This window comes from Lampris incognitus, chromosome 11 (assembly GCF_029633865.1).
Source record: "Lampris incognitus isolate fLamInc1 chromosome 11, fLamInc1.hap2, whole genome shotgun sequence".
Lineage (NCBI taxonomy): Eukaryota > Metazoa > Chordata > Actinopteri > Lampriformes > Lampridae > Lampris > Lampris incognitus.
In genome coordinates, this window is record NC_079221.1 from 29,068,090 (window position 1) to 29,094,216 (window position 26,127).

The following is a 26,127-nucleotide window of genomic DNA, read 5'->3' on the forward strand; positions in this document are numbered from 1 at the left end:
TATGTATTTGATTTCCATATCTGAGAGTTAGCTCATAAATGACAGGTCTAAAACGCTAAAACTAATGTAGTGGAAAAAGCTTTTAGCTGTGAAGTGTGATTCTTAAAGGGTGAAAAGAACTAACAACTCTTTCACTGCATGAAATATAAGTGAATCCAAAGCATCAAGTTTTCATGTATCGCAGTTGATGTCACAATTTCGACATTGCACAAGTCCATTTAGTGTGGTGCTTGTTCTCGCAGGAAAGGGATTAACTACAATATATCAATATGATCTAATGATTACTGCACCCCATTGTTGATTATAGACACCCATCCACTGTAAATCCCAAAGCCTATCTCCACCTACACTCCAAATGGTGATAAAGAGCACTTATCAAGAACAGAGCATGGTCAAACACAAAATCACACAAAACGACAAAGTGATAAAACAATAGGGGTATGAACAAACAATTAACTTCAACAGGAAAACTGAAATGATAATATATGTGACTGATGCATGTGATTGGAAAATGACTATTTGTGTCGTTTTTTTCTTCTATTTTCCGGTACCTGTCTTACGATGAGTGTGCCATCTTTGCAAGGCGTGGAGGCCGCATCGCTCTCCCCATCATCATGAACTATCATGGTTTTAACTGACTCAGTCTCCCCGTTACTCAGCCTGGAAGAGCTGGGGGAGAGAGGAGAAAGACAGAATATTTCTTTTTCCATGAAATTATATTTTGGTTGTGATGCAGAAAATGATGCACTAACCGAATAGTTTTACTGGATATCCAAGAAAAAAAACAAAACAACTAAGGAGTACAATAATGAAGGAAATTAAATGTTTACTGGGATAATTGCATAATTTATATCCTGAAAGGTCAGACATATCTACATGTATAAAATGTAAATGTTTAAATATTATATATATATATAAATAAAATATATTATATCCATCCATTATCCAAACTACTTATCCTGCTCTCAGGGTCGCTGGAGCCCATCCCAGCAGTCATTGGGCAGCAGGCGGGGAGACACCCTGGACAGGCTGCCAGTCCATCACAGTATTATATATATATAATATATATATATTATATTAAATATATATTCACAATTTTCCATTTTTAATTTCATACAATTGTGTACCCTCTCCTCACAAAGCAATCTGTATTGGAATGTTGATTAGCCAATGTAAAGGTCAAAGGGTAAATCTGATCATACACAGCTCTGGAGTCCTCTGGACCTGAGGTGGACTCCTCTCCTCCCTCCTGGTCTACCTCCTCATCATCATCTTCATCAGTGGTCCCCGACTCCTCGCTGGAGGAGGAGTAATCAGTCACCTTGTGAGGGGGGCGCACGTCCTCCACTGCACGCAGCTCCTTTGCAAGGGCAGTCAGGTCCTACAGGTCAAAAGGTGATAAATCAAACAATGGTCAAAGGCTGCTTTGGACTTTTGTTTTTCCAGCCTTGATTTCTGTCCATCACAAGTTGGGCATTTTATTGTGCAGCAGAGAACATCACAGAGCAAAAATACTTATTCAATATCTGTTAATATCCATTTTAAGAGCAAGAGACCATGAACAGGAAGCAGGAGCTGCTAGAGAGGAAGTGAAATTTAACAAGTATGCCAGCCAATGAGAAGCCAGCATGTCAGTAGCAAAGCCATAGGATGAGGTGCTGAGAGAGATGAGGGTCGCTGCCACCATTCAGACTGATGTGTCTCCACGCTAGGTAGGGTTAATGAGCTGATACTGAATCATGACCACAGCATTACAGAAAATTAGGAGAGAAAGAAACATCTTTTATTGGGTTTAGTAAGGGCATGAGTCAAGACGGCCGCCACAGAGGCCAAGGAACCAGTCAAAAGAAAGCAAGCTGTTAGTGAGGAACCTTTCAGCCAGTCAGCACAGACCAAAGAAAGACATCTTTTTACAAAGGCTTACCACGTCGCCCTATTGGATGGCATGATGAGTAGATCACAAGACGCCATCAAAGCAAGCCCATTATTTATTATCAAGACACACACATACACACGCACACACCGAGAAAAATCTTTGTCAGGACATACAAATTCATCACTCAGAAATAATCATTTCAATTTCAAAGGAACCCCACAGCACTTGTTTTGCAGAGCAACACAGCGTGTAATTGTTAGCCATCCAGCATTTCCCCAACAACACACAGAACATCGTCAACCATCTATTGTACAGGAGCTAGCTCTGCTACAGCTAGTAGACTACTAGCTAGTCAGCATCAACTCAAGCTCTCACCGCCGGTCTGTTAGGCCTGACCAAGTCCCTCCTTTCCTCTGCTTTTTTCCCAGCATTCTCCGGCCGTTGGAGGGGCGAGCCCTCAGATTTGGATGAGGCTGTTGGAGGGGCACAGTGTGGTAAATGGGTTAAACGACTGTCAAGAGTAATACTAAATTATTTTAGAATAATCAGGATCAAAATACAGACGACTGTCTGTGCATACAGGTCTGTTTATCTAAAATATGCATACAGGTACATGTAAATTGGTGTCACACATTCACTGATGTTTATGAACACGTAGCATAAGTGTGCTGTGTCAGTGAAGATTATTTGGGCTGAAATGTGTGCCTTAACTATGTGCAGGTGTCAAATGGGCCTGTGGGTGTGCATATTTGTTTAGCTACTGTTATTCATATGCACTGAAAGTTGTATGTATGCCTATGTCTTTGTGTGTTAATTTGGGTGCGCATTTATGTATGTGCTGTGTTGTCATTTCCAGTATGTATGTATACATTTATGCACAGTGAGTCTCTATTTGCACCAATTTATGCATACATGAGAGTTTGTATTTATGTGCAAGCTCATGTTGTGTCTGCACTCACATCTGTTTTATGGTTCACACACCATTGGTGCCTATACGTTTATACTAATCTGTGTGTGTGTGTACATTCAAAAGCTAACAAGTATACATATCTGTCTGTCTTAATCAGTGGCGGATCTAGAGATTTTTTCCTGGGGTGGCAAAGGGGTGACAAGACTGTGTCCCAGAGGTGGCAGCTGCCACCCTTTGCCACCCCATAGATCCGCGCCTGTGAGGGGGAGGGGGATTCTAAATCGGCGACTTCTGTTTGAGATGAGTTTGGTGCGGGTCTCATTGACCTTCGCCATGCATGTACATAAAATATACTTTAAAAACATATCTGATTTATAAATGGGGTGGCAACAGGGGTGGCAAGACTGTGTCCCAGAGGTGACAGCTGCCACCCCTTGCCATCCCGTAGATCCGCGCCTGGGCTTAATGCACCATCTGCCTGGGCTGTATACCTAAGTATGTAGGTTTTTGTGTGAACATTATTTTGTCTGTCCCCACGTTTATGTATGCATGCATGTACGTATAAATATATATGTGTGTGTGTGCGCACGTGTATGATGCTGCCCTGGACTCACAGCGGGCCCTGAACCTCTCCCCAGAGCCACAGTGGGAGCCAGGCTGGGAGCTGGAGTTACTGGAACTGCTGGAGGAGCTGGACCCTCCGCTCCCACTGGTGCTACCACCGGGACTGGGCCTGGGAACCAGTTTCTCCACCCGCTCCCACAGCAGACGAGGCTCTGCTGCACTGCACCGGGGAACGGGAGGGGGGGGGGGGAGAGAGGAAAGAAAACAGAAGAATAACGAGAGTCAAGGAGGGAAATGATCACAGGAGTGCTAGAGAAAGAAAGGCAGATACGGCAAGATGGCGAAAAAGACAGCAAACATTTTGTTGAGGTAAGCTCTACCGAAAACCTACAGATGCAGACTTTCTGTTCAACTAGCTGTGTCCTTCCAATCTTACTCAAAGAGAAATTGTATCTATAAGTAGACAATGGGTCAATTTTTATTCTATACACACGAGAGTTTACAAGAAATGGCAGGTGAAAGCTTGGCTGTGGGACGCTGGAGTTTTGCATCATAATACATCAGGCCAATCTTCCCCAGGGTAATATATGAAGGGGAACTTCAATTCAATTCAATGTATTGTCATTAAAAACAATGTGCAGGCACATGTTCAAAATGAACTTATATGAATTTATACCGTATCCAGTACTGATGCAGGATAGATGTACAATAGTACATGAAGAGGGAGGTTTCTTAGTAAAGAGGGGAGGAGAGCAAGGTAAGAGTGAAGTGATACAGACAAATAATCTATTTAATATGATCAAATTATCTGATCAAGGCACTCAGATGTCCATTTCACTCCATTTCTAAAGGTCTGCAGACCTAGATTGAATTAGTTTGACCCATGAGTGTATGTGCTAGTATACAAATTGACAGAAAACATACAACAGTAACACAAGTGTGTGTGTGTATGGGGGGGGGGCGTGAATGTCATTTAAAAACAGATAAACTAGAAAAAAATACTGTATGGTTATCACATATATTCAACTGAAAATATTTAATAGTAAATACTTACATATTTAAACAAATATGAAATTGTGGCGGACACTAGGGGCTATGCCTCTCACCCAGCAGGACTGTGAGCTGGGGGCGTGGTTTACGTTTCCGGGCTCGCCAGTGCAGGGTTGTTCCTGCTGCAGTTGGTTTTTGGAGTTGAGGAATAAACATCAAACTCGCCTTGGTCTCCTGTGTTTTTCCTCATTCCTGCCACATTGGTGACCCCGAATTGAACATGTTTGGAGCAGAAGAGGAGTGTGAATCCACTTCGGCCACGCCGCCCCAACTCTCACAGCCGGCCGTTCTCGCCGCGGCTGTGAAACTCCCAGAGTTCTGGCAGAGCGACCCGGCCTCGTGGTTCCAGCATGTCGAGGCGCTGTTCCACCTGCGTGGAATCTCCGCGGACGACTCCAGATACTATCTGGTCGTCGCTGCGCTGGACCAGCAGTCCACACGCCGGGCCATGCAGCTGTTGCGCGCCCCTCCGCAACACGATAAATACGTCGCCGTCAAACATATTCTGCTCCGGAGGTACAGCCTATCTGCCGCAGAGAGGGCAGATAGAATCCTTTCCCTATCCGGTTTGGGCGACGGGACGGCTGTGGATCTCATGGACAATATGCTGTCGCTGCTAGGCTCAGACGAAGGTGGGTTCCTTTTCCCGCACGTTTTCCTGCGCCAGCTCCCGTCTCCTGTGCGCGCGGCTTTGGCTAACTCCCCGTGTCTGGCCGCTGGTGACTGCCGAGGTTTGGCTGAGGAGGCTGATCAGGTCCTGCTGGCTACCAGACGGTTCTCTGTGCAGAGTGTGGCATCGGAGCCTCTGCAGCCGACGTCGGAGGACGCGGACCCGGCAATGGTGGCTGAAGTGACTGCCCGGAGACGGCGCGGGAGAGGCCTCTGTTTCTTCCACCAGCAGTTCGGCGGCAAGGCGAGGCGCTGTGTCCCTCCGTGCACGTTTGAGACGGCGGGAAACTCCAGGGCCAGTGCTCAGTAGCAGCTGTGGGCGCTGGCGGACGTAGTGAGCTGCTCTTCATTAAGGACACGATGTAAGGAAGACGGTTTCTGGTGGACTCAGGCTCGCAAAAGAGCCTACTCCCTCCTGCTAAGACAGACAGGTCGGCCGAAGGCGGCGGCCCACAGTTAAGTGCAGCTAACGGTTCGTCCATTGCGACGTTTGGCACAAGGTTGGTGACTGTTTGCTTCCACGGGCGCCATTTTGAGTGGGACTTTGTAGTGGCCGCCATTACTGTTCCTATTATCGGCGAGGATTTTTTGTGTGCTAATGGTCTGCTGGTTGATGTTGCAAACCGCCGTTTAATTGATGCTGTGTCTTTCATCACTGTTCAGTGCAAGACAGGGGGAGCCGGGCCGTTAACACACGCTAACTTTTTAGCATTAGGGGAAGTTTTTCAGCGTTTGCTGGCGGATTTTCCATCGGTGACTACGCCTGCCTTTTCCACCGCGGTTACTAAACACGGGGTAGAACATTTCATTCCCACTCTGGGACCGCCAGTTTTTGTGCGCGCGCGCACGGCGCCTCGACGCAGTAAAATTGGCTGTAGCTAAGGAGGAGTTCGCCATCATGGAGCGTCTGGGTATAGTGAGGCGTTCCAACAGCCCGTGGGCCTCGCCGCTTCACATGGTGCCCAAGGCGGATGGGTCGTGGCGGCCTTGCGGCGATTTTCGCCCCCTGAACAACGTCACCGCCAATGACCGCTATCCCATCCCACACATACAGGACTTTTCCATACGCCTGGCAGGTACCACTATTTTCTCTAAGGTGGACCTGGTGCGCGGCTATCATCAGGTTCCCGTGCGCGCAGAGGACGTGCCCAAGACCGCAGTGATCACCCCGTTTGGGCTTTTTGAGTTCATGCGCATGCCTTTTGGCTTGAAGGGGGCAGCGCAAACCTTTCAGAGGCTGATGGACTCGGTGTTGCGTGACCTTGATTTCGTGTTCGTTTATCTCGACGACATATTAGTGGCCAGTCCGTCAGCTGAAGAGCACCTGGCGCACCTGAAACAGGTTTTCCGTCGTCTGGACGAACACGGCCTGATAGTCAACCCGGCCAAGTGTCAGTTTGGACTGCCGGTGATTGACTTCTTGGGTCACCGCATTTCGCCACAAGGCGCGGTCCCGTTGCCTTCTAAGGTGCAAGCGGTGGCGGAATTTCCCCGCCCAGTCTCCTTTAAGGCATTGCAGGAATTCTTGGGCATGGTGAATTTCTATAACCGTTTCCTCCCTCGCGCTGCCCACCTCCTTCAGCCACTTTACGAAGCCCTGCGGCTTAAGAAGGCTAACGACCCTGTCGACTGGACTCCCGAACAGGTCCAGGCCTTTGACGGAGCTAAGTGCGCCCTGGCTAGCGCTGCCCTCCTCGCCCATCCCACACCCACGGCATCCATAGCTTTAACAACCGATGCGTCTGACATAGCCGTGGGGGCTGTGGTTGAACAGCGTATGGCGAATGCGTGGCAGCCACTCGCATTTTTTAGCCGCAAACTGCGGGATAGCAAGCGCAAGTAGGGCGTTTTTGACCGGGAGTAGCTGGCACTGCACCTTGCAACCCGGCATTTCCGCTTCCTGCTGGAGGGTTGCCCATTCACGGCTTATGTGGATCATAAGCCGCTGACTTTTGCCATGTCCAAGGTGACTGAGCCGTGGTCTGCTCGTCAACAGCGCCATCTAGCGGCGATCTCCGAGTTCACAACGGACATTCAGCATGTGGCCGGGAAGTCCAACCCTGTTGCTGATTGTCTGTCACGTGTGCTTGTGTGTCCTGTGCACCTCGGTGTGGATTTCTCCGCTATGGCTGCCGACCAGCCCAGCGACCCGGACGTCCTTGCCCTTAGGTCAACGCGTACCGGTCTCAAGCTAGAGGACACTGTGATGCAGGAAGGCAGTCCTGCCTTCCTCTGCGACGTCTCCACCGGCCGTCCCCGCCCCGTTGTTCCAGTGGCCTGGCGCCGTCGAGTTTTCGATTCGATTCACTCCCTCTCGCACCCTGGAGTTCGGGCGTCGGTGAAGTTGGTCAGTTCCAAGTTCGTCTGGCCTGGCCTCCGCAAGGACGTCAAGGGGTGGGCAGCTGCATGTGTAGCGTGCCAGCGCGCTAAGGTCCACGTGCATGTGGACCTGGTGGGCCCTCTACCTTCTTCACAGGGTTTTACGCACCTGCTCACAATGGTAGATCGGACCACCAGGTGGCCAGAGGCTGTCCCTCTATCATCCACAACATCCTCGGATGTTGCACGCGCTTTTCTTTCCTCCTGGGTCGCCCGTTTCGGCACTCCGTCAGATATCACCTCAGACAGGGGCCCCCAGTTCGTGTCAGAGCTCTGGTCGGCACTTGCGCGATCCTTGGGTGTGCAGGTACACCGCACTACCGCGTATCACCCTCAGGCTAACGGGTTGTGTGAACGTTTTCACCGGTCGCTCAAGGCAGCGCTCTCGGATGGTAACTGGGTGGATCGTTTACCTTGGGTTATGCTCGGGTTGCGTTCGGCTCCTAAGGAGGACCTCAACGCGTCACCCGCTGAGCTGGTGCTTGGTCAGCCGCTCCGCGTCCCTGGGGAATTTTTGCCTGGGAGTTCCAATCCTCGACCCCGTCTGGCTGTTTATCCTTTTTTGTCCGACAGCACTCGGGTTCCAGGCCCCGTTCACCACTGTTTTCCGCGGTCGTTCGTGCCTGCGGAGCTCATGTCGGCTCGTTTTGTTTTTGTACGTCATGATGCTCACCGCTCGCCCCTCCAACCCCCATACGATGGCCCGTTTCGGGTTCTTGATACGGATCCTAAGGGTTTTGTGCTAGATATGGGTGGGCGTAGGGAGCGTGTCACGCTTCATAGGCTTAAACCGGCGCACAGGGTGGCAGGCGAAGTTGTGTTTCCGGCCCAGGTTCCCTGTTGGGGTCGTCCTCCTTCCAGGACCCCGGCAGTGTCTTCACGGGTTCAGCGTTCTGCTTCTCAGCTGGCTTTGGACTGTGTTTCACCTACTGTTTCGGCTGAGGGACGGCACAGCCGTTATGGCAGGCTGCTTAAGCCTCCAGTGAGACACTAATTTTCTTTCCAGGAGTCCCTTCTGGGTGTTCGGGGGGGGGGGCTGTGTGGCGGACACTAGGGGCTATGCCTCTCACCCAGCAGGACTGTGAGCTGGGGGCGTGGTTTACGTTCCCGGGCTCGCCGGTACAGGGTTGTTCCTGCTGCAGTCGGTTTTTGGAGTTGAGGAATAAACATCAAACTCGCCTTGGTCTCCTGTGTTTTTCCTCATTCCTGCCACAAAGTAACATTTGAAAATACATGGAACACAGAAGGAAACTAAGCTATAGTAAGGTGAGAGATGCACACAAAAACACACACACACACACACACACACACGCACACACTCAAAAAGGATTATCACAAGTAGGCCTAGGCCGATCACGATCTGGATCTGTAAGACCAGTTCCAGTACTTGTGATCATTATCCAAAAATTGAGCAGGGAGGTGTATATGTGGTGGTGCTGCTGCTGGGAGGATGTCAGCTTGCTGTGGGCCTCAGTTATCACATGTATGCTAGATGTATCACAACTCCATAAGGGTGCCCAGCAGCATCTCTTGTACGAAGGAGTGAAACAGATGGACCTTGTTCTGCTCCCATTATGAAGCCTACTGGCTTCAACCTCACTTGTCTGTCTTTTGTGTTCCTGGTTGCAGCATTTTTAAAATTTCATTATTTTTGATTATGATGGCCTGGCGGCCTGTCCGATGACTGCTGGAATAGGCTCCAGCATCCCCGCAACCCTGAGAGCAGGATAAGCGGTTCGGATAATGGATGGATGTATTATTTTTGAAAGAAAGAAGAAAAGACATTATTTGTCATTGTAAACAAGCATACAATGAAATTCATCCTCTGCATTTAACCCATCCTATTATACAGGAGCAGTGGGCAGCCGCAGAGCAGCGCCCAAGGACCACCTCCTATTCTTCTTTCCATTGCCTTGCTCAGGGGCACAGACAGGAGTATTAACCCTAACATGCATGTCTTTTGATGACTATCGAGGCAGCTATCTTAAACACTTTCCTATTAGTCTAATTCACTTGAACATGGAAAAGCAGCAAAAGGCTTCGATGAAACATTTTTTTCCACTCTTATTTGATACAATAAATGACCGTTTTGATTTTGCTCCATCTGATCTTTCTAAAATCTTGGTAATTATTTCAGTAATCATGCAGTTAGACCATCATCAATGAGCCCTGATAAAAAAAAAAATTTTTTTAAAAATGAAGAAGCTTTCTGATCATGAATTTTGGTGCAAAATAGTCGGTACTGTATTTAAAAAAACAAACAAAAAACAGGTGACCGGGTAGCGTTGCGGTCTATTCCGTTGCCTACCAACACGGGGATCGCTGGTTCAAATCCCCATATTACCTCCGGCTTGGTCGGGCGTCCCTACAGACACAATCGGCTGTGTCTGTGGGAAGCGTGTCCTGGTCGCTGCACTAGCGCCTCCTCTGGTCGATCATGGTGCCTGTTCAGGAGGAAGGGGGAACTGGGGGAAGTAGTGTGATCCTCCCATGCACTACGTCCCCCTGGTGAAACTCCTCACTGTCAGGTGAAAAGAAGCGGCTGGCGACTCCACATGTATCGGAGGAGACATATGGTAGTCTGCAACCTTCCCCGGATCGGCAGAGGGGGTGGAGCAGAGACCGGGACAGCTCAGAAGAGTGGGGGTAATTGGCCGGATACAATTGGGGAGCAAAATGGAGAAAAATAGAGGGGAAAAAAAGAAGAAACAAAAAACAAAATCAACCAAAAACCCATATCCATGCCAGATTCTTGATTTTTTTCCCTACCGATCAATCAGCCCACCGCTGTTTGGCAGCCAGCACCATTACATAAACCCTCCTACATATACACACTGCATGAGAATTACAGCTCCACAGAGGCAAGAGGAGAAGACACAGAAGATATGTTAATCCTACAAGCGTGTGTGCATGTGTTAGTGAGAGAGGGTGTATGTGTTTGTGTGTGTCTGTGAATGAAATTGTGTGTGTGGTTTGAGTCTGTACGCACATGTTCCTTGACACTGGAAACACGTGGAACAGCACTACACTTGGGGGAACCAATTATGGGGGAATTGAGGGGAGAAGGGAATACTGGATTATGGTTTAATAGAAAGCAAGGAATTGTGTGTGTGTGTTGGGGGGGGTGGGTATTAAGGTAATCACTGTAGAAGAGCCCTTTAATGCATTTATCCTGCATGCACACTCCAATATCACGGAGTACAGCAATAGCCGCTGCAACAGACCAACCTGATGAATCTACCCTGCATCCATTACGGTGAAGTCAACGTTAAACGCACCTTAAGAAACTTGTGACCGTGCCTTTGCAGCTGCCGCCCCTAGGAACAGCCCCCCCCCCCCCCCCCAAGATCTGCCCCCTCCATCGACTCTTTTATGTCCCGGCTCAGAATTTACTTTTATTCTCAAATGTTTGAATCCTCCTGACGTGGCTGATTTCTGGGTTGTGCCTATATCCAGGTGTTGTTTAGTTGTGCCCACGAGCTATGTGCCTTGTTGTCTATGTCGGTGTTTCTTGTATTTGTGTTTTAGCTACCTACTCTCAGAGAATCTACCAGACAACCTGGTAGATTTCACACCTTACTACACTGTTACGCCCAAGGACATTACATATGTCCCTATGAAATATTAGCTGGGACATGTGACTGGGCTACACAAATCCTCATGTGATGTACTGAAAAAGATGGACATGGACAATGACAATGAATAAAAATATCAACACTAGGTTCTTAAATTAAGAAAGCACAGATGGCTTCATTCTTAAATTAAGGAGAGAAAATGTGATACCTCTGATCCGGTGCATTGTTAGAGCTTGTTTCTAGATAAATCCAGCTCAAAATTAGCTGCAATATCTTAGTAAGACAAAGAAAGATGACATATCTAAAAACAAGGTTGCTTTTCTTTCACAAAAAATGCTTGACAAGATTTTTTTTTCATTTGGGGGAAAAAATTAGATTAATTTTTAATTTTTACTTTTTTGAAATTCATTTTTTGCAGTGCACTTTGGTAAACGTGGGTTGTTTTTAATTGTGTGCTATAAATAAAATTTGACTTATTCTAAGACCTAAATGTCTCATGAAACAGAGGACTACTCTCTGACCAATTTGTGACAGTTGAAAATGGGCTAAAACCTTTCTGAACAACCCGTCTTGGAAATAGAGGCGTGCTAGAGAAGTGCTATATAAAACTGATGCATTACTATTATAGTGCTCTTGAGCAGCAGTTGAGAGAGAGAGCAAGAGAGAGAGAAGAAAAGTAAGAAAGACTCAAACCTGTACCTGGTGGCGTTGCGGTGTGCTGCCTGGCTGCCGGGTGTGGCGTTACCATGTTGATGAGGAGAGTCTCTGCGGGACAACACTGGGGACCTCGATGTGGTCCTCACTGGCACCTTTTATTATAAAGACAATCTGCTCACACACACACGCACACGTAATCTCTAGACACACCCATATACACACTGAGCGCATGTATGTGGTAGGTTGCAGCAGCAAAGATCGAAGGATGCACACATTTTTAGACTGACGCCTGTGAACGCTACACATACCCTCAGTCTGTAAGTAATGTTTCTGCAATTATAGATTTAACTCATCACAGTAGGAGCTATCCCTTTCTTCTCCACAGGAAACAAAGAAAGAAAAATAAACATTTCAATTCCATTTGTCAAGCATTTGGGGGAAAGAAATCATACTAGTAGTCATGGGTTAGTGTCTGTCCTAACTGAAAGCTCAGGCGAGTGCCTCATGACCCCGCAGAACAGAGACATTATGTAGTGCTGCGTGTCCTTGGACTAGTTCAGGGCTTTAGAAATTAAGTAATTTCATCTCAATGCGCGATGAAGAAACTCAAGTTCACAGTAAAGTCAATGGTAACAGCACTCTGTGTTTCTAAAGGTTATACTGTATGCGCTGTTTAACCTGCAGCAGTGATGCAGCAGGATCATTGTGTTTTCGGTTTGCTTCCAGAGGAAACATGTAAGTCATCCAAAGCATAACATAACACAGCAGTGCAGATCAGAATACAGCCCGTTAAATGCAGCCAATATCATTGAGACACCAGTGGGAAAGACGGGCATGGTGGCAGTCTTGGTTATGATGGCACGAGGCTGAAGATGATATATGATATGGACACTCATGTTGTCGGAAATGGCAACTATTCCTAACATGCTGTGATTAAAGGCTGCTTGGTGCATTAACCACTGTGATGGGAAAGAGGGGGCGCTGGGGGAGTGGTCCTGTAGTGGAGAGGATTTTCTGTGTAACATTAACAGACTGCATAAGTGAGGCTCCACGTATAGTGGTAGGCACTATAGAAATATGACTTTGTGCATTTCTCCTTCATCTACATGCCACTGATACTGCTAACAGCTGCCCCCCCCCAACTATCCTTTTCTGACACGCTATGGAAAAGTTGAAATGCCAAAATGCAAAAAACCTTGTCTTATTTTTCTCTCGGTCTTCAACAGCTTTTTTTACTTTCTCCCCTGAATGGAAAAGGCTAAATGAAACTGTCAGAGCAGAGAGAGAGATAGAGCACTCATGCATGCTCTCTACTGCATTACATAGTAGATTACAGGTTGATTATTGTGGTTTTTAACATCAAACTTATTTGAATTATATGGTCATTACTGATTCATAATGAACAGCAGGGGGAAGTAAAAAAAAAGAATTTCTAGCATGGTGTGTTAGATACGATTAAGAATAGCATAATAACATCTAATATTTAGAAACCCCAATGTATTGACTGAACATTATTCTTTGGGGAAAAATAAAGAATGATTCAGAGACACTAACTTCTTGTATATTTAAAAGAAATCTTATGTGAAAACAGGTCTTGCAATGCAATGTCACTTTGGTGAATTATCTAAAATAAATTCAAATTAAAAAAGTATATATTATTTGTCAGCGTAAACAACAAGATAGATGGATATAATATAAGCTACCAAAGCATAATATTCAGCTGTTCAGACTATACACAAATTAAGTCTGGTGCTATCCACAACGACCTCTACTAATCTACCCCAGGGGGATATTTCCTCCTGTCCTTACCCTGGGTGGGACCTCCTCTGTGTGGACTGGCTCATGGGGCGAGGGCCTAGGCTGTAGGTGGGACTGCGGGTCAGTGCGTGCAGGTGATGATGAGGGTGGTGATGAAGATGGAGGATGATGGTGATGGTGGGTGTCCTGGCTGTTGCGAAGGTGGAGGTTCGCAAAGCTAGGAGCCAGCGGCTCACTGAAGGAATGGGATCGAGATACGACGGGCGGAGGGGTAGCGGAGGAAGAAGAGGAGGAGGCGGCGCTCGAGGGGGCCGCGCTGCCGCTGCTCTTTAAAGCAGCCAGGTGAGAGCGAACCTTCCAGATGACAGGGGAGAACACAGGGGAGGTTGGGGAGCGATCAGTCTGCATGCACTCTTAAAACGTAAAAAGGCGTTTGAGTTTCTGTTGAGGGGTTCTTCAGGCATGAACCACACAGGGGGACCTCAGAAGGGTCTTTGCGAAACTTTTTCATAAAAGGGTTAAAGCTGAAATCTTTGATTTCCCCTATCTGTTCCTCCCTCTGGCAGCAACAACTACTAACAAGGTGTAGCAGCCATTGTTGCTTCTGTGCCATCATTTCAGCAAACAGTTCCTACTCTTATCAAAATGGCATTCTCCAAACAAAGTTAACACAGGCAATGCAATGTATTACAAGCTACATCAAACTATATGGGAACACTGTTGTACTGCAATATTGATTATAGAGTTGGTAGATTAGCTGTCCAACAGAAGGCGTGTTTGCTGCAGCACCAGTGTTCATCCTTCCCGGTCAAATATTTCAACAGTGTTAGTTGGAGAGTGTCTCCTGTGCACCATGGTAAACACTGCGGTTAGTAATGTGTAGCCTGACTACACAGTCCAGATGTATAAGATAACTATTTATTTATAGATGGAGGATTTCAGCTTTAATAAATCCTGGCCTTTATATGAGGCTTTTCGAGGGGTGGACAATCTTATCCAGAAAGGGCCAGTGTGAGTGCAGGTCTTTGTTCCAACCAAGCAGTTACACACCTGTGTCTCCTAATCAAGTTCTTCAGCAAAGACTCTACTGGTTGATTAGTGGGATCAGGTGTGTAACTGCTTGGCTGGAACAAAAACCTGCACCCACACCAACCCTTTCTGGACAAGATTGCCCACCCCTGCATGGGAGTTCTTTACATAAATAACCAAATACTTTTTCTCATGAGGAACCCCAATATGCACCTTGGTCCCCTGGTTTTCAGAAGAACCCCCCAAAGGACCTCTAGTTTGTAGAATGTAAAGACGGGAACACTCAGAAAGAAAGGGGCACACATTGTGTCTACTGTCACTCAAACTGTACCATTTTGAGGCATAAAAATGTTATGGGGGGACAGCGGGAAATGTAAAAAGGTCATGCGACTTAGCCCAATATGAGCTCAGTTGTGCCGCACACCGCTACATGGTAGTGTCACATTTGTCAAAAATGGTGCAGCCCGAGCAGCAGAAGGTACCATGTGATACTTGGTTTTCTGAGAGTGAGGGAGAGGTAGGCAAACAATTTTGAACAAAATGGCAAAAACAAAGGGCATGGGCAATGAACAGAGGAAGAAGGCCGAGTGTATCCTTAAAAAGCAATGAGAGAAGCTGTCCAATGCCATTGTTCCCGTTTCCAATAACTTTAAATCATTTCTTGCTGGTCAAATAATCTGGTCAAACTCATTTAAGGATGATATAGCACAGATCAAAGAACCCAATATCAATATTTTAAAAACGTCATAGTCATTTGAAAATAGTAACATGATCCAGGTATTTTTTTTACATTTGAGGGCACTGCTTGCTAAATAATCCATCAATCAAGTTTTTTTTCTCTCTCATCAGCAAGAAAAATATTTGATTAGGATAAAAACTCTTATATAACTACATAAGGCTACTGCTATGGCCAACTAGATGACAGCCCCACTTATTTTGCCTAAGGACAACTCAGTCCCACTACCAATTATGAGCATAATTGCAAATTGCATCAATGAGGCAGAAGTACAGTCAGGCATGCAAATACAATATGCATAAAGTAGCATACATGTATATATGACATTCCGTTCAAACGGCATGCACACAGCATGGTCTGTTTTTTTCAAACTGTGAAAAGCCTACTTTTTAGTTTATAATTAACCTTTATTTATCCAAGGGAGGTTGCAGGAGCATGCATAATTCTATTAAGTGATGCACTGCCTTACATTCACACACTTAAACACCTTCACGTAGTGCTATTTTACAACAGCCTTCACCTGTTAAGAGTTAAACTCTGGTGTTTGGCAGGCAAGTTTTTCTGAGCAAAGAACCTTTGTATAGGAAGGGAGAGTGTTACACAAAGACTTTCCTCCAGTGGTCCCGGGTTCAAAATAACGACCATCTAGTGGAATTCCCACTACTTATGAGCTATGACTGCTACAATGACTAAACAGCCCAAAAACTCCTCATAAGGCCCCACAAGTCGGTCCTCATTAGACATGGTCCTGAAGTGTCACCAAGTCTGATTTAACATCAGAACGCCTTAGTGAACCCATCTGTGCTCCATTTTGAGACACAACAAATTAGCCACAGGCTAACAAGTACATGTCAATATACAACATCCCATTTGAGCTTAATAATGAATGAGGAAAAACTCATGAATCCAATTACTATATAACGGAAAAAGCTTTAACAAAGCGCCAATCAATTAGCCCCCCCATTTTATCAAACTAGCGCGTCTTTTTATGCAATTTAATCTCTGTGACACATTCAAAACAAATGACTTCAATGAACTGTAATTATTCACGCTTAGTGGGGTGCAATCTCTCACTGGAAAGATGAGAAACATTTAGTCAGCCCCACTAGAAATCGCTGTGCCTAAACAGCTAGCTAAATAAAATACTTCCTTCAACCACTTTACTGTCTGACAATTATGTCACAGTTCCAGTTTACATAGGTGTATAATCTGTTTTGCTAGTACATACCTGTCAAACTTGTATACATAAACTGAATAGAAACAGAAAGCTAGCAGTCTAATATGCATACAACAGTAACCTTGCAGGCTGGTTTATACTTTGATTTACTTTTTTTCTGAAATTTGTGTTACACCTTAGTGTCACAGTGATATCAAGTCGAATTCCTGGTTTGTGGAAACACACTTGGCATATCAAACAGATTCTGATATTCACACAACTACAGACAGATAGAGAAACACACACTCACATGCGAGGGCTAGGACAAAAATATCTAATTCTGTCACATTTAGCAGTTTACTGAATGCACCAAGTCACCCAAGAGGGAGGGGAAGGAGAAACCTGTTAATCAAAGTAATAATTACAAAAAGAAGACAGCTAATGGGGATTGGAATCAATTCATTTCCTTTTCAATCAATTCAATGATTAGGAAGACTATCTTTAAAATAGAAAATACATTACATTCTCACACATCGCTGTTAGCTGTGTGTCAGCGTAGCTATAAAAAACACTAATTAGGTTTTCAAAATGTCACTGAGAGCAATCGTTTTATCAGATTTGACAGCAGTTTTTGCAACATACAATTTAGAGTGAGTGAACTGGACAAGAATTGATGTCAACCCTGTATTTGACAGGGAACTAGAGGCTAGAAAGAGCAGAACATTAGATCCTTGTTCCGGGTGAAACTGCCCAAGAGACTTTGGCTAGAAATACACTTCTCTAAGGAGAAAAACAGCAACATGAGTGAAGACAAGTCACCACTACTTTACATCAACACCACTGCGTCATCCAAAAAAGGGGGTTAGAACAAAGAGAAATAGACTCTAGCCTTTTGGAATTCCCTGAAATAAAAGAAAGGGTCAGTGAAAGAGTTAGTTTAAAGACAGTTAAGAGCAAAGTTACACGGGCAACTTCTAGAGGCTATGGAAGCAGGCAATATTGCCCCAAACAGCAATAAATAACAACAGTTAACACTGAAACCATGGATAATTTAGTTGTCACCACCAACCATTTAGCACAGCAGTGGCTAACCATGTGCCATGGAGAGCCATGTGTATGCAGGTTTTCATTCCAACCCGACTCCACACCAGGTGATTTCACTGACTGATACATTCTCCCTCTTTGGTTGAAGGGTTGCTAATCAGTGAAATCACATGGTGTGGAGTGTGGCTGGAATGAAAACCTGCATACACATGGCTCTCCATGAGATATGGTTAGCCACCCCTGATTTAGCAGATTAACATTTGCTAATTGGCCTTTCGCAAAGTACCGCCCCAGAACGGTTCTTGTCCAATCCTATCTTAGCAATGGTTTCTATGTGAGGGAGGTCCGTCAAGCTTTCAACAGACAGCAAGATGTTGAAACGGTGTGCCTATGGGACCTGCAAATTGGATACTAGGTGTCCAAATAGTTTGAAAGAGGGTGTAATTTTCTTTCCTTTCCCAAAATCCAAATGCGAGAAGAGCGATGTCGGCAATGGGTTAAGCAGTGTGGCAGACCCAGCTTAATCTATCCAAAATCATGGGTTAAGCAGTGTGGCAGACCCAGCTTAATCTATCCAAAATCAACAAAAATACCTTCGTCTGCTCCAAGGTAAGCGTGCTACTAGCTATTATCAATAGCTAATATAGGCAACATATTATTACTGTTACTTTCACCCACACAATGATTATTACCATTATCAACAAATCAAAGTATTACTGACAAACAAAATAACATTATCAAGGTACCTGATGTACATAACCAGCAAAGTCTGTGGCCCGAGATACCTAATGTAGTGATAGCTAGCCCACTACCATAACCTTGTTATCCTAGTCACAAGTTAGTCAGGTTCCATCTCTCATTTCAAAACAGAAAGACCAGCGGGGAGGGTCGCCTGGATCCTGGGACGTTCTCTGGCCAGTCTAGCCTCCCCGTATCCGTCGTATTTTAAACTTTTCTCCCCCTCCGTGAGCTCCAGGTGGGGACCGGCCCTTCGACAAAGTCAACCCAGATGCAGAGGCCTCTCGTCCACCTAATTTCATCGAAAATCCTGGTCCCGGTCCGGAAGTAAAAAAAAATCGCGATACGGTTCCCACAGCCCCGTGGTGTGTTCCCAGCTTCCCCGGGAGCCCATACAGAACGCCCAGAATAGCCTGCATAAAATAACACTGCGGTGTACCCTGGCCAAAGTCAACACTATAATACCAAGATGTTGACAATGGATTAAGAAAAAGATTCCAACAATAGCTGAAATATTTAACTTACCCTGCAGTTCAAGAACACGATTGGTCCACAATGTTATTTTGGGTGTTTGAGAATTAGTTGCTGGGGTTTCTCATTCTTTGAGTGCGACCACTAAGCTTTACCCTCAATTACAGCTGCATCCGGTGGCTCAGAGTCCATGCAAGACAGTGTTAATTTCAATATTCTGAATGTATCCCTCCATTGCATACTGTAACCCCTTCCGCTTTACACGGGATGATATTAAGGATGAATTACTCCAAAAGACATCACTTATTTTCTCTGGGAATGTGCTGATTTCTTCCTTCATGTTTTACTCTTTTCCGGCTACTTCCTGGATGGGTCTGAAAAGCTAGCATAGCAACAGAACTGTCCCTTTAAGCACAGGTGGCCCCAGTGGGCATCCCTTACTCACGCAGTGTTTCTACCATAACCTACTCACTGAACTACACAATAACTGGCTCCGAAAACTCTAGCAGCATTGGTTTTAGGGATGCACTGATATCACTTTTCCACTGCCAATATCGAATCCTAGTACGAATCTTTTAAGTAGCTGCCCATTCCGAGTACCGAGCCAATCCATTATTATTGCTGAACAGTTCAGCCTTAGACCATTAGCTTGGGATCAATGAGCAAAAATATTAGATAGAATCAGCTTTTTTTCCACCATTAAAGGGACACAGGCTTCCATGTGCCAAAAATGCAGCAAATCAAGTCATTTTTCCTTTATTTATGAAGTGACTTATGGCTTTTGGTATCAGATTTTGCTCTTCTCCATTCTAACTTATTGGCCCAATATTTGAGACCAGTGTCGGTTCATTCCTATTTGTTTTATGTTCAACGCTCTACCCACTGAGGTCAAGGACCCCCTAATTCACCAAAAGTTTAGAAGACTGAATTTGTCGCTTAAAGAAAATTATAGCCCAGAAACCTCATTTACTGACATTGCCTCATGATGTTGCCCGTATACAGTGGCCTTGAAATGACGAAGGAGGAGCAGGTGAAGAGATTGGGAGTTTCTTGTGTTGCCATGGTTACCTGTGGTTCCATGGGCCGATGCATGGCGGGCGGTTCAGAGGACGAGTTCCCGTTGGGGTAGGAAGACTCTGAGCGAGGCGGCACTGGGGGCTGTTGGGGCTTGGTCTGGGCTGACTGGGGCGAGCCCTGGATGTTCTTTCGGTACCTCTCATCCGCCTAACATACACACACAGAGAAACATCAAGTGAGGTTCACGGACGTAGCTCAGTGTCTATGAACAAACTCATCGAAAAGGTATACATGTATGTGGACAAAAGCGGTCGACAGCTACAGTAGGTTAGTTTCACCCTGCAAAGCAGTAACATGTTGGACTAGCAGTGTTACCAGTAATCAGCAGGAACAACACAACACTATCAAGGTCAGTAGAACGATGCTAACACAATACCCCCAAACCAGTGGGTCATCTGCAGTACAAACAGCAAAAGGTTTCATGCATTTTTAATCTCGAGATAAAGCCTGTACATGATACCAGAGGGGACACAGGGACATACTGAGGTTACAATGCGCACTGATGTGTAAGACAATGATTTATATACACTGTATTTTGGGAGCGTAGGAGATGAATTTAACAGGTATATGAATATTGCATGAAATTTGAGAATACAGTGGCTGAATCTTACATATATGGTCTTAAATATTTATACGCATATTCTATAAATATTATAGTGTATACTATCATTAATATTACATAGTGTATTATATATATATATATACACTACCGTTCAAAAGTTTGGGATCACCCAAACAATTTTGTGTTTTCCATGAAAAGTCACACTTATTCACCACCATATGTTGTGAAATGAATAGAAAATAGAGTCAAGACATTGACAAGGTTAGAAATAATGATTTGTATTTGAAATAAGATTTTTTTACATCAAACTTTGCTTTCGTCAAAGAATCCTCCATTTGCAGCAATTACAGCATTGCAGACCTTTGGCATTCTAGCTGTTAATTTGTTGAGGTAATCTGGAGAAATTGCACCCCACGCTTCCAGAAGCAGCTCCCACAAGTTGGATTGGTTGGATGGGCACTTCTTTGAGCAGATTGAGTTTCTGGAGCATCACATTTGTGGGGTCAATTAAACGCTCAAAATGGCCAGAAAAAGAGAACTTTCATCTGAAACTCGACAGTCTATTCTTGTTCTTAGAAATGAAGGCTATTCCATGCGAGAAATTGCTAAGAAATTGAAGATTTCCTACACCGGTGTGTACTACTCCCTTAAGAGGACAGCACAAACAGGCTCTAACCAGAGTAGAAAAAGAAGTGGGAGGCCGCGTTGCACAACTGAGCAAGAAGATAAGTACATTAGAGTCTCTAGTTTGAGAAACAGACGCCTCACAGGTCCCCAACTGGCATCTTCATTAAATAGTACCTGTTAGAGCCTGTTTGTGCTGTCCTCTGAAGGGAGTAGTACACACCGGTGTAGGAAATCTTCAATTTCTTAGCAATTTCTCGCATGGAATAGCCTTCATTTCTAAGAACAAGAATAGACTGTCGAGTTTCAGATGAAAGTTCTCTTTTTCTGGCCATTTTGAGCGTTTAATTGAACCCACAAATGTGATGCTCCAGAAACTCAATCTGCTCAAAGAAGTGCCCATCCAACCAATCCAACTTGTGGGAGCTGCTTCTGGAGGCGTGGGGTGCAATTTCTCCAGATTACCTCAACAAATTAACAGCTAGAATGCCAAAGGTCTGCAATGCTGTAATTGCTGCAAATGGAGGATTCTTTGACGAAAGCAAAGTTTGATGTAAAAAAAATCTTATTTCAAATACAAATCATTATTTCTAACCTTGTCAATGTCTTGACTCTATTTTCTATTCATTTCACAACATATGGTGGTGAATAAGTGTGACTTTTCATGGAAAACACGAAATTGTTTGGGTGATCCCAAACTTTTGAACGGTAGTGTATATATATATATATAACCCAGCCACTGAGGATGCACAAGCCAGTGCATCCTTAGTGCCGGTCCCAAGCCCGGACAAATGGGGAGGGTTGCGTCAGGAAGGGCATCCGGCGTAAAATCTTTGCCAAATCAAATATGCGGATCATAAATAAGACTTACATACCGGATCGGTCGAGGCCCGGGTTACCAACGACCGCCACCGGTACTGTTAACCAGCAGGGTGTCGGTGGAAACTATGCTACTGTTGGGCGAAGGAGAAGGAGAGGAGGAAAGCATGTCCAGAGGCCGCTAGAGAGGAGGAAGGGTAGGCATGTGGAGGTGAGAGTTGGAAGTTTGAATGTTGGCACTATGACTGGTAAAGGGAGAGAGCTGGCTGACATGATGGAAAGAAGAAAGGTAGGCATACTGTGTGTGCAAGAGACCAGGTGGAAGGGGAGTAAGGCCAGGAGTATCGGAGGTGGGTTCAAACTCTTCTACCATGGTGTGAATGGGAGGAGAAATGGGGTAGGGGTAATTCTGAAGGAAGAGTATGTCAAGAGCGTGCTGGAGGTGAAGAGAGTGTCAGACAGAGTGATGAGTATGAAGCTGGAAATTGAAGGTTTATTGCTGAATGTTATCAGCGCATATGCCCCGCAAGTTGGGTGTGAGATGGATGAAAAAGAAGAATTCTGGAATGAGTTGGACGACATGGTGGAGAGGGTACCTAAGGAGGAGAGAGTGGTGATTGGAGCGGACTTCAATGGACATGTTGGTGAAGGGAACAGAGGTGATGAGGAGGTGATGGGAAAGTATGGAGTCAAGAAGAGAAATGTGGAAGGACAGATGGTGGTCGATTTTGCGAAAAGGATGGAAATGGCTGTGGTGAATACATATTTCAAGAAGAGGGAGGAACACAGGGTGACGTACAAGAGTGGAGGGAAGTTCACACAGGTGGACTATATCTTATGTAGAAGGCACCATCTAAAAGGGATTGGAGACTGCAAGGTGGTGACAGGGGAGAGCGTAGCCAGGCAGCATCGGATGGTGGTCTGTAGGATGACTTTGGAGACCAAGAAGAGGAAGCGAGTGAAGACACAGCCGAAGATCAAATGGTGGAAGTTGAAGAAGGAAGACTGTTGTGTGGAGTTCAGGCAGGAGTTAAGACAGGCACTGGGTGGTAGTGAAGAGTTGCCAGATGGCTGGAAAACCACTGCAGAAATAGTGAGGGAGACAGCTAGGAAGGTACTTGGTGTGTCATCAGGACAGAGGAAGGAAGACAAGGAGACTTGGTGGTGGGATGAGGAAGTACAGCAAATTATACAGAGGAAAAGGTTGGCAAAGAAGAAGTGGGATAGTCAGAGAGATGAAGAAAGTAGACAGGAGTACAAGGAGATGCAGCGTAAAGCAAAGAGAGAGGTGGCAAAGGCAAAGGAAAGGGCGTATGGTGAGTTGTATGACAGATTAGACACTAAGGAAGGAGAAAAGGACTTGTACCGATTGGCTAGACAGAGGGACCAAGCTGCAAAGGATGTGCAGCAAGTTAGGGCGATCAAGGATAGAGATGGAAATGTGCTGACAAGCGAGGAGAGTGTGCTAAGAAGGTGGAAGGAATACTTTGAGGGGCTGATGAATGAAGAAAATGAGAGAGAGAGAAGGTTGGATGATGTAGGGATAGTGAATCAGGAAGTTCAGCGGATTAGCAAGGAGGAAGTGAGGGCAGCTATGAAGAGGATGAAGAATGGAAAGGCAGTTGGTCCTGATGACATACCTGTGGAGGCATGGAGATGTTTAGGAGAGATGGCAGTGGAGTTTTTAACTAGATTGTTTAACACAATCCTGGAAAGTGAGAGGATGCCTGAGGAGTGGAGAAGAAGCATACTGGTACCGATTTTCAAGAACAAGGGCGATGTGCAGACTGTAACAACTACAGAGGAATTAAGTTGATCAGCCACAGCATGAAGATTTGGGAAAGAGTAATAGAAGCTAGGTTAAGAGGAGAGGTGACGATCAGCGAGCAGCAGTATGGTTTCATGCCACGAAAGAGCACCACAGATGCGATGTTTGCTTTGAGAATGTTGATTGAGAAGTATAGAGAAGGCCAGAAAGAGTTGCATTGTGTCTTTGTAGATTTAGAGAAAGCTTATGACAGAGTACCGAGAGAGGAGGTGTGGTATTGTATGAGGAAGTCAGGAGTTGCAGAGAAGTATGTAGGAGTGGTGCAGGATACGTATGAGGGAAGTGTGACAATGGTGAGGTGTGCGGTTGGAATGACGGATGGGTTCAAGGTGGAGGTGGGATTACATCAAGGATCGGCTCTTAGCCCTTTCTTGTTTGCAATGGTGATGGACAGGTTGACGGACAAGATCAGGCAGGAGTCTCCATGGACGATGATGTTCGCGGATGACATTGTGATCTGTAGTGAGAGTAGGGTGCAGGTTGAGGAGAGCCTGGAGAGGTGGAGGTATGCACTAGAGAGAAGAGGAATGAAAGTCAGTAGGAGCAAGACGGAATACCTATGCGTGAATGAGAGAGAGGACAGTGGAATGGTCAGGATGCAAGGAGTGGAGGTGACAAAGACATCTGAGTTTAAATACTTGGGGTCAACTGTCCAAAGTAACGGGGAGTGCAGTAGAGAGGTGAAAAAGAGAGTGCAGGCAGGTTGGAGTGGGTGGAGAAGTGTGTCAGGAGTGATTTGCGACAGAAGGGTACCAGCAAGAGTTAAAGGGAAAGTTTACAAGATGGTTGTGAGACCAGCTATGTTATATGGTCTGGAGACAGTGGCACTGACGAAAAGACAGGAGGCGGAGCTGGAGGTGGCAGAGTTGAAGATGCTAAGATTTTCACTGGGAGTAACGAAGAAGGACAGGATTAGGAACGATTATATTAGAGGGACCGCTCAGGTTGGACGGTTTGGAGACAAAGCAAGAGAGGCAAGATTGAGATGGCTTGGACATGTGTGGAGGAGAGATGCTGAGTATATTGGGAGAAGGATGCTGAATATGGAGCTGCCAGGGAAGAGGAAAAGAGGAAGGCCAAAGAGGAGGTTTATGGATGTGGTGAGGGAAGACATGCAGGTGGCTGGTGTGACAGAGGAAGACGCAGAAGACAGGAAGAAATGGAAACGGATGATCCGCTGTGGCGACCCCTAACGGGAGCAGCCGAAAGTAGTAGTAGTAGTATATATATATATATATATATATATATATATATATATATATATATATATATATATATATACTACCGTTCAAAAGTTTGGGATCACATTGAAATGTCCATATTTTTGAAGGAAAAGCACTGTACTGTTCAATGAAGATAACATTAAACTAGTCTTAACTTTAAAGAAATACACTCTATACATTGCTAATGTGGTAAATGACTATTCTAGCTGCAAATGTCTGGTTTTTGGTGCAATATCTACATAGGTGTATAGAGGCCCATTTCAAGCAACTATCACTCCAGTGTTCTAATGGTACAATGTGTTTGCTCATTGGCTCAGAAGGCTAATTGATGATTAGAAAACCCTTGTGACCAATAAAAGAAAAAGATTAAGATGGGCAAAAGAACACAGACATTGGACAGAGGAAGACTGGAAAAAAGTGTTGTGGACGGATGAATCCAAGTTTGAGGTGTTTGGATCACAAAGAAGAACGTTTGTGAGACGCAGAACAAATGAAAAGATGCTGGAAGAATGCCTGACGCCATCTGTTAAGCATGGTGGAGGTAATGTGATGGTCTGGGGTTGCTTTGGTGCTGGTAAGGTGGGAGATTTGTACAGGGTAAAAGGGATTCTGAATAAGGAAGGCTATCACTCCATTTTGCAACGCCATGCCATACCCAGTGGACAGTGCTTGATTGGAGCCAATTTCATCCTACAACAGGACAATGACCCTAAACACACCTCCAAATTGTGCAAGAACTATTTAGAGCAGAAGCAGGCAGCTGGTATTCTATCGGTAATGGAGTGGCCAGCGCAGTCACCAGATCTGAACCCCATTGAGCTGTTGTGGGAGCAGCTTGACCGTATGGTACACAAGAAGTGCCCATCCAACCAATCCAACTTGTGGGAGCTGCTTCTGGAAGCGTGGGGTGCAATTTCTCCAGATTACCTCAACAAATTAACAGCTAGAATGCCAAAGGTCTGCAATGCTGTAATTGCTGCAAATGGAGGATTCTTTGACGAAAGCAAAGTTTGATGTAAAAAAAATCTTATTTCAAATACAAATCATTATTTCTAACCTTGTCAATGTCTTGACTCTATTTTCTATTCATTTCACAACATATGGTGGTGAATGAGTGTGACTTTTCATGGAAAACACAAAATTGTTTGGGTGATCCCAAACTTTTGAACGGTAGTGTATATATATATATATATATATATATATATATATATATATATATAGCAGGATTATTGCAAAGTATTTGAAAGTACAATAGATAAATGATGATCGCCTTATAAAAACCAAAATGATAACATTTAATTTGCTACTAATGCTCAATTACTGTCTTATAAGGTTATAGAATACAATATTCAGGGAACAGAAATCTTGCCTGAGCTTCTGGC

At 45.1% G+C, this 26,127-nt stretch overlaps 1 protein-coding gene across 3 annotated transcripts in view; it reads right to left on the reverse strand.

The window, feature by feature from the left end:
* Window positions 1–26,127, reverse strand: part of LOC130120757 (mitogen-activated protein kinase kinase kinase kinase 4-like) — a 157,328-nt gene that overhangs the window by 24,759 nt on the left and 106,442 nt on the right. For 2 of the 3 annotated variants that reach the window (XM_056289474.1, XM_056289476.1), the window contains 7 exons: window positions 19,681–19,836; window positions 13,490–13,792; window positions 11,723–11,832; window positions 3,401–3,570; window positions 2,252–2,349; window positions 1,203–1,381; window positions 552–669 (listed from right to left, as the gene is read on the reverse strand). In XM_056289474.1, the coding sequence (XP_056145449.1) occupies window positions 552–669; window positions 1,203–1,381; window positions 2,252–2,349; window positions 3,401–3,570; window positions 11,723–11,832; window positions 13,490–13,792; window positions 19,681–19,836 (1,134 nt within the window). The remainder of the gene's footprint in view (window positions 1–551; window positions 670–1,202; window positions 1,382–2,251; window positions 2,350–3,400; window positions 3,571–11,722; window positions 11,833–13,489; window positions 13,793–19,680; window positions 19,837–26,127) is intronic. The other variant, XM_056289475.1, reaches the window with a different exon arrangement.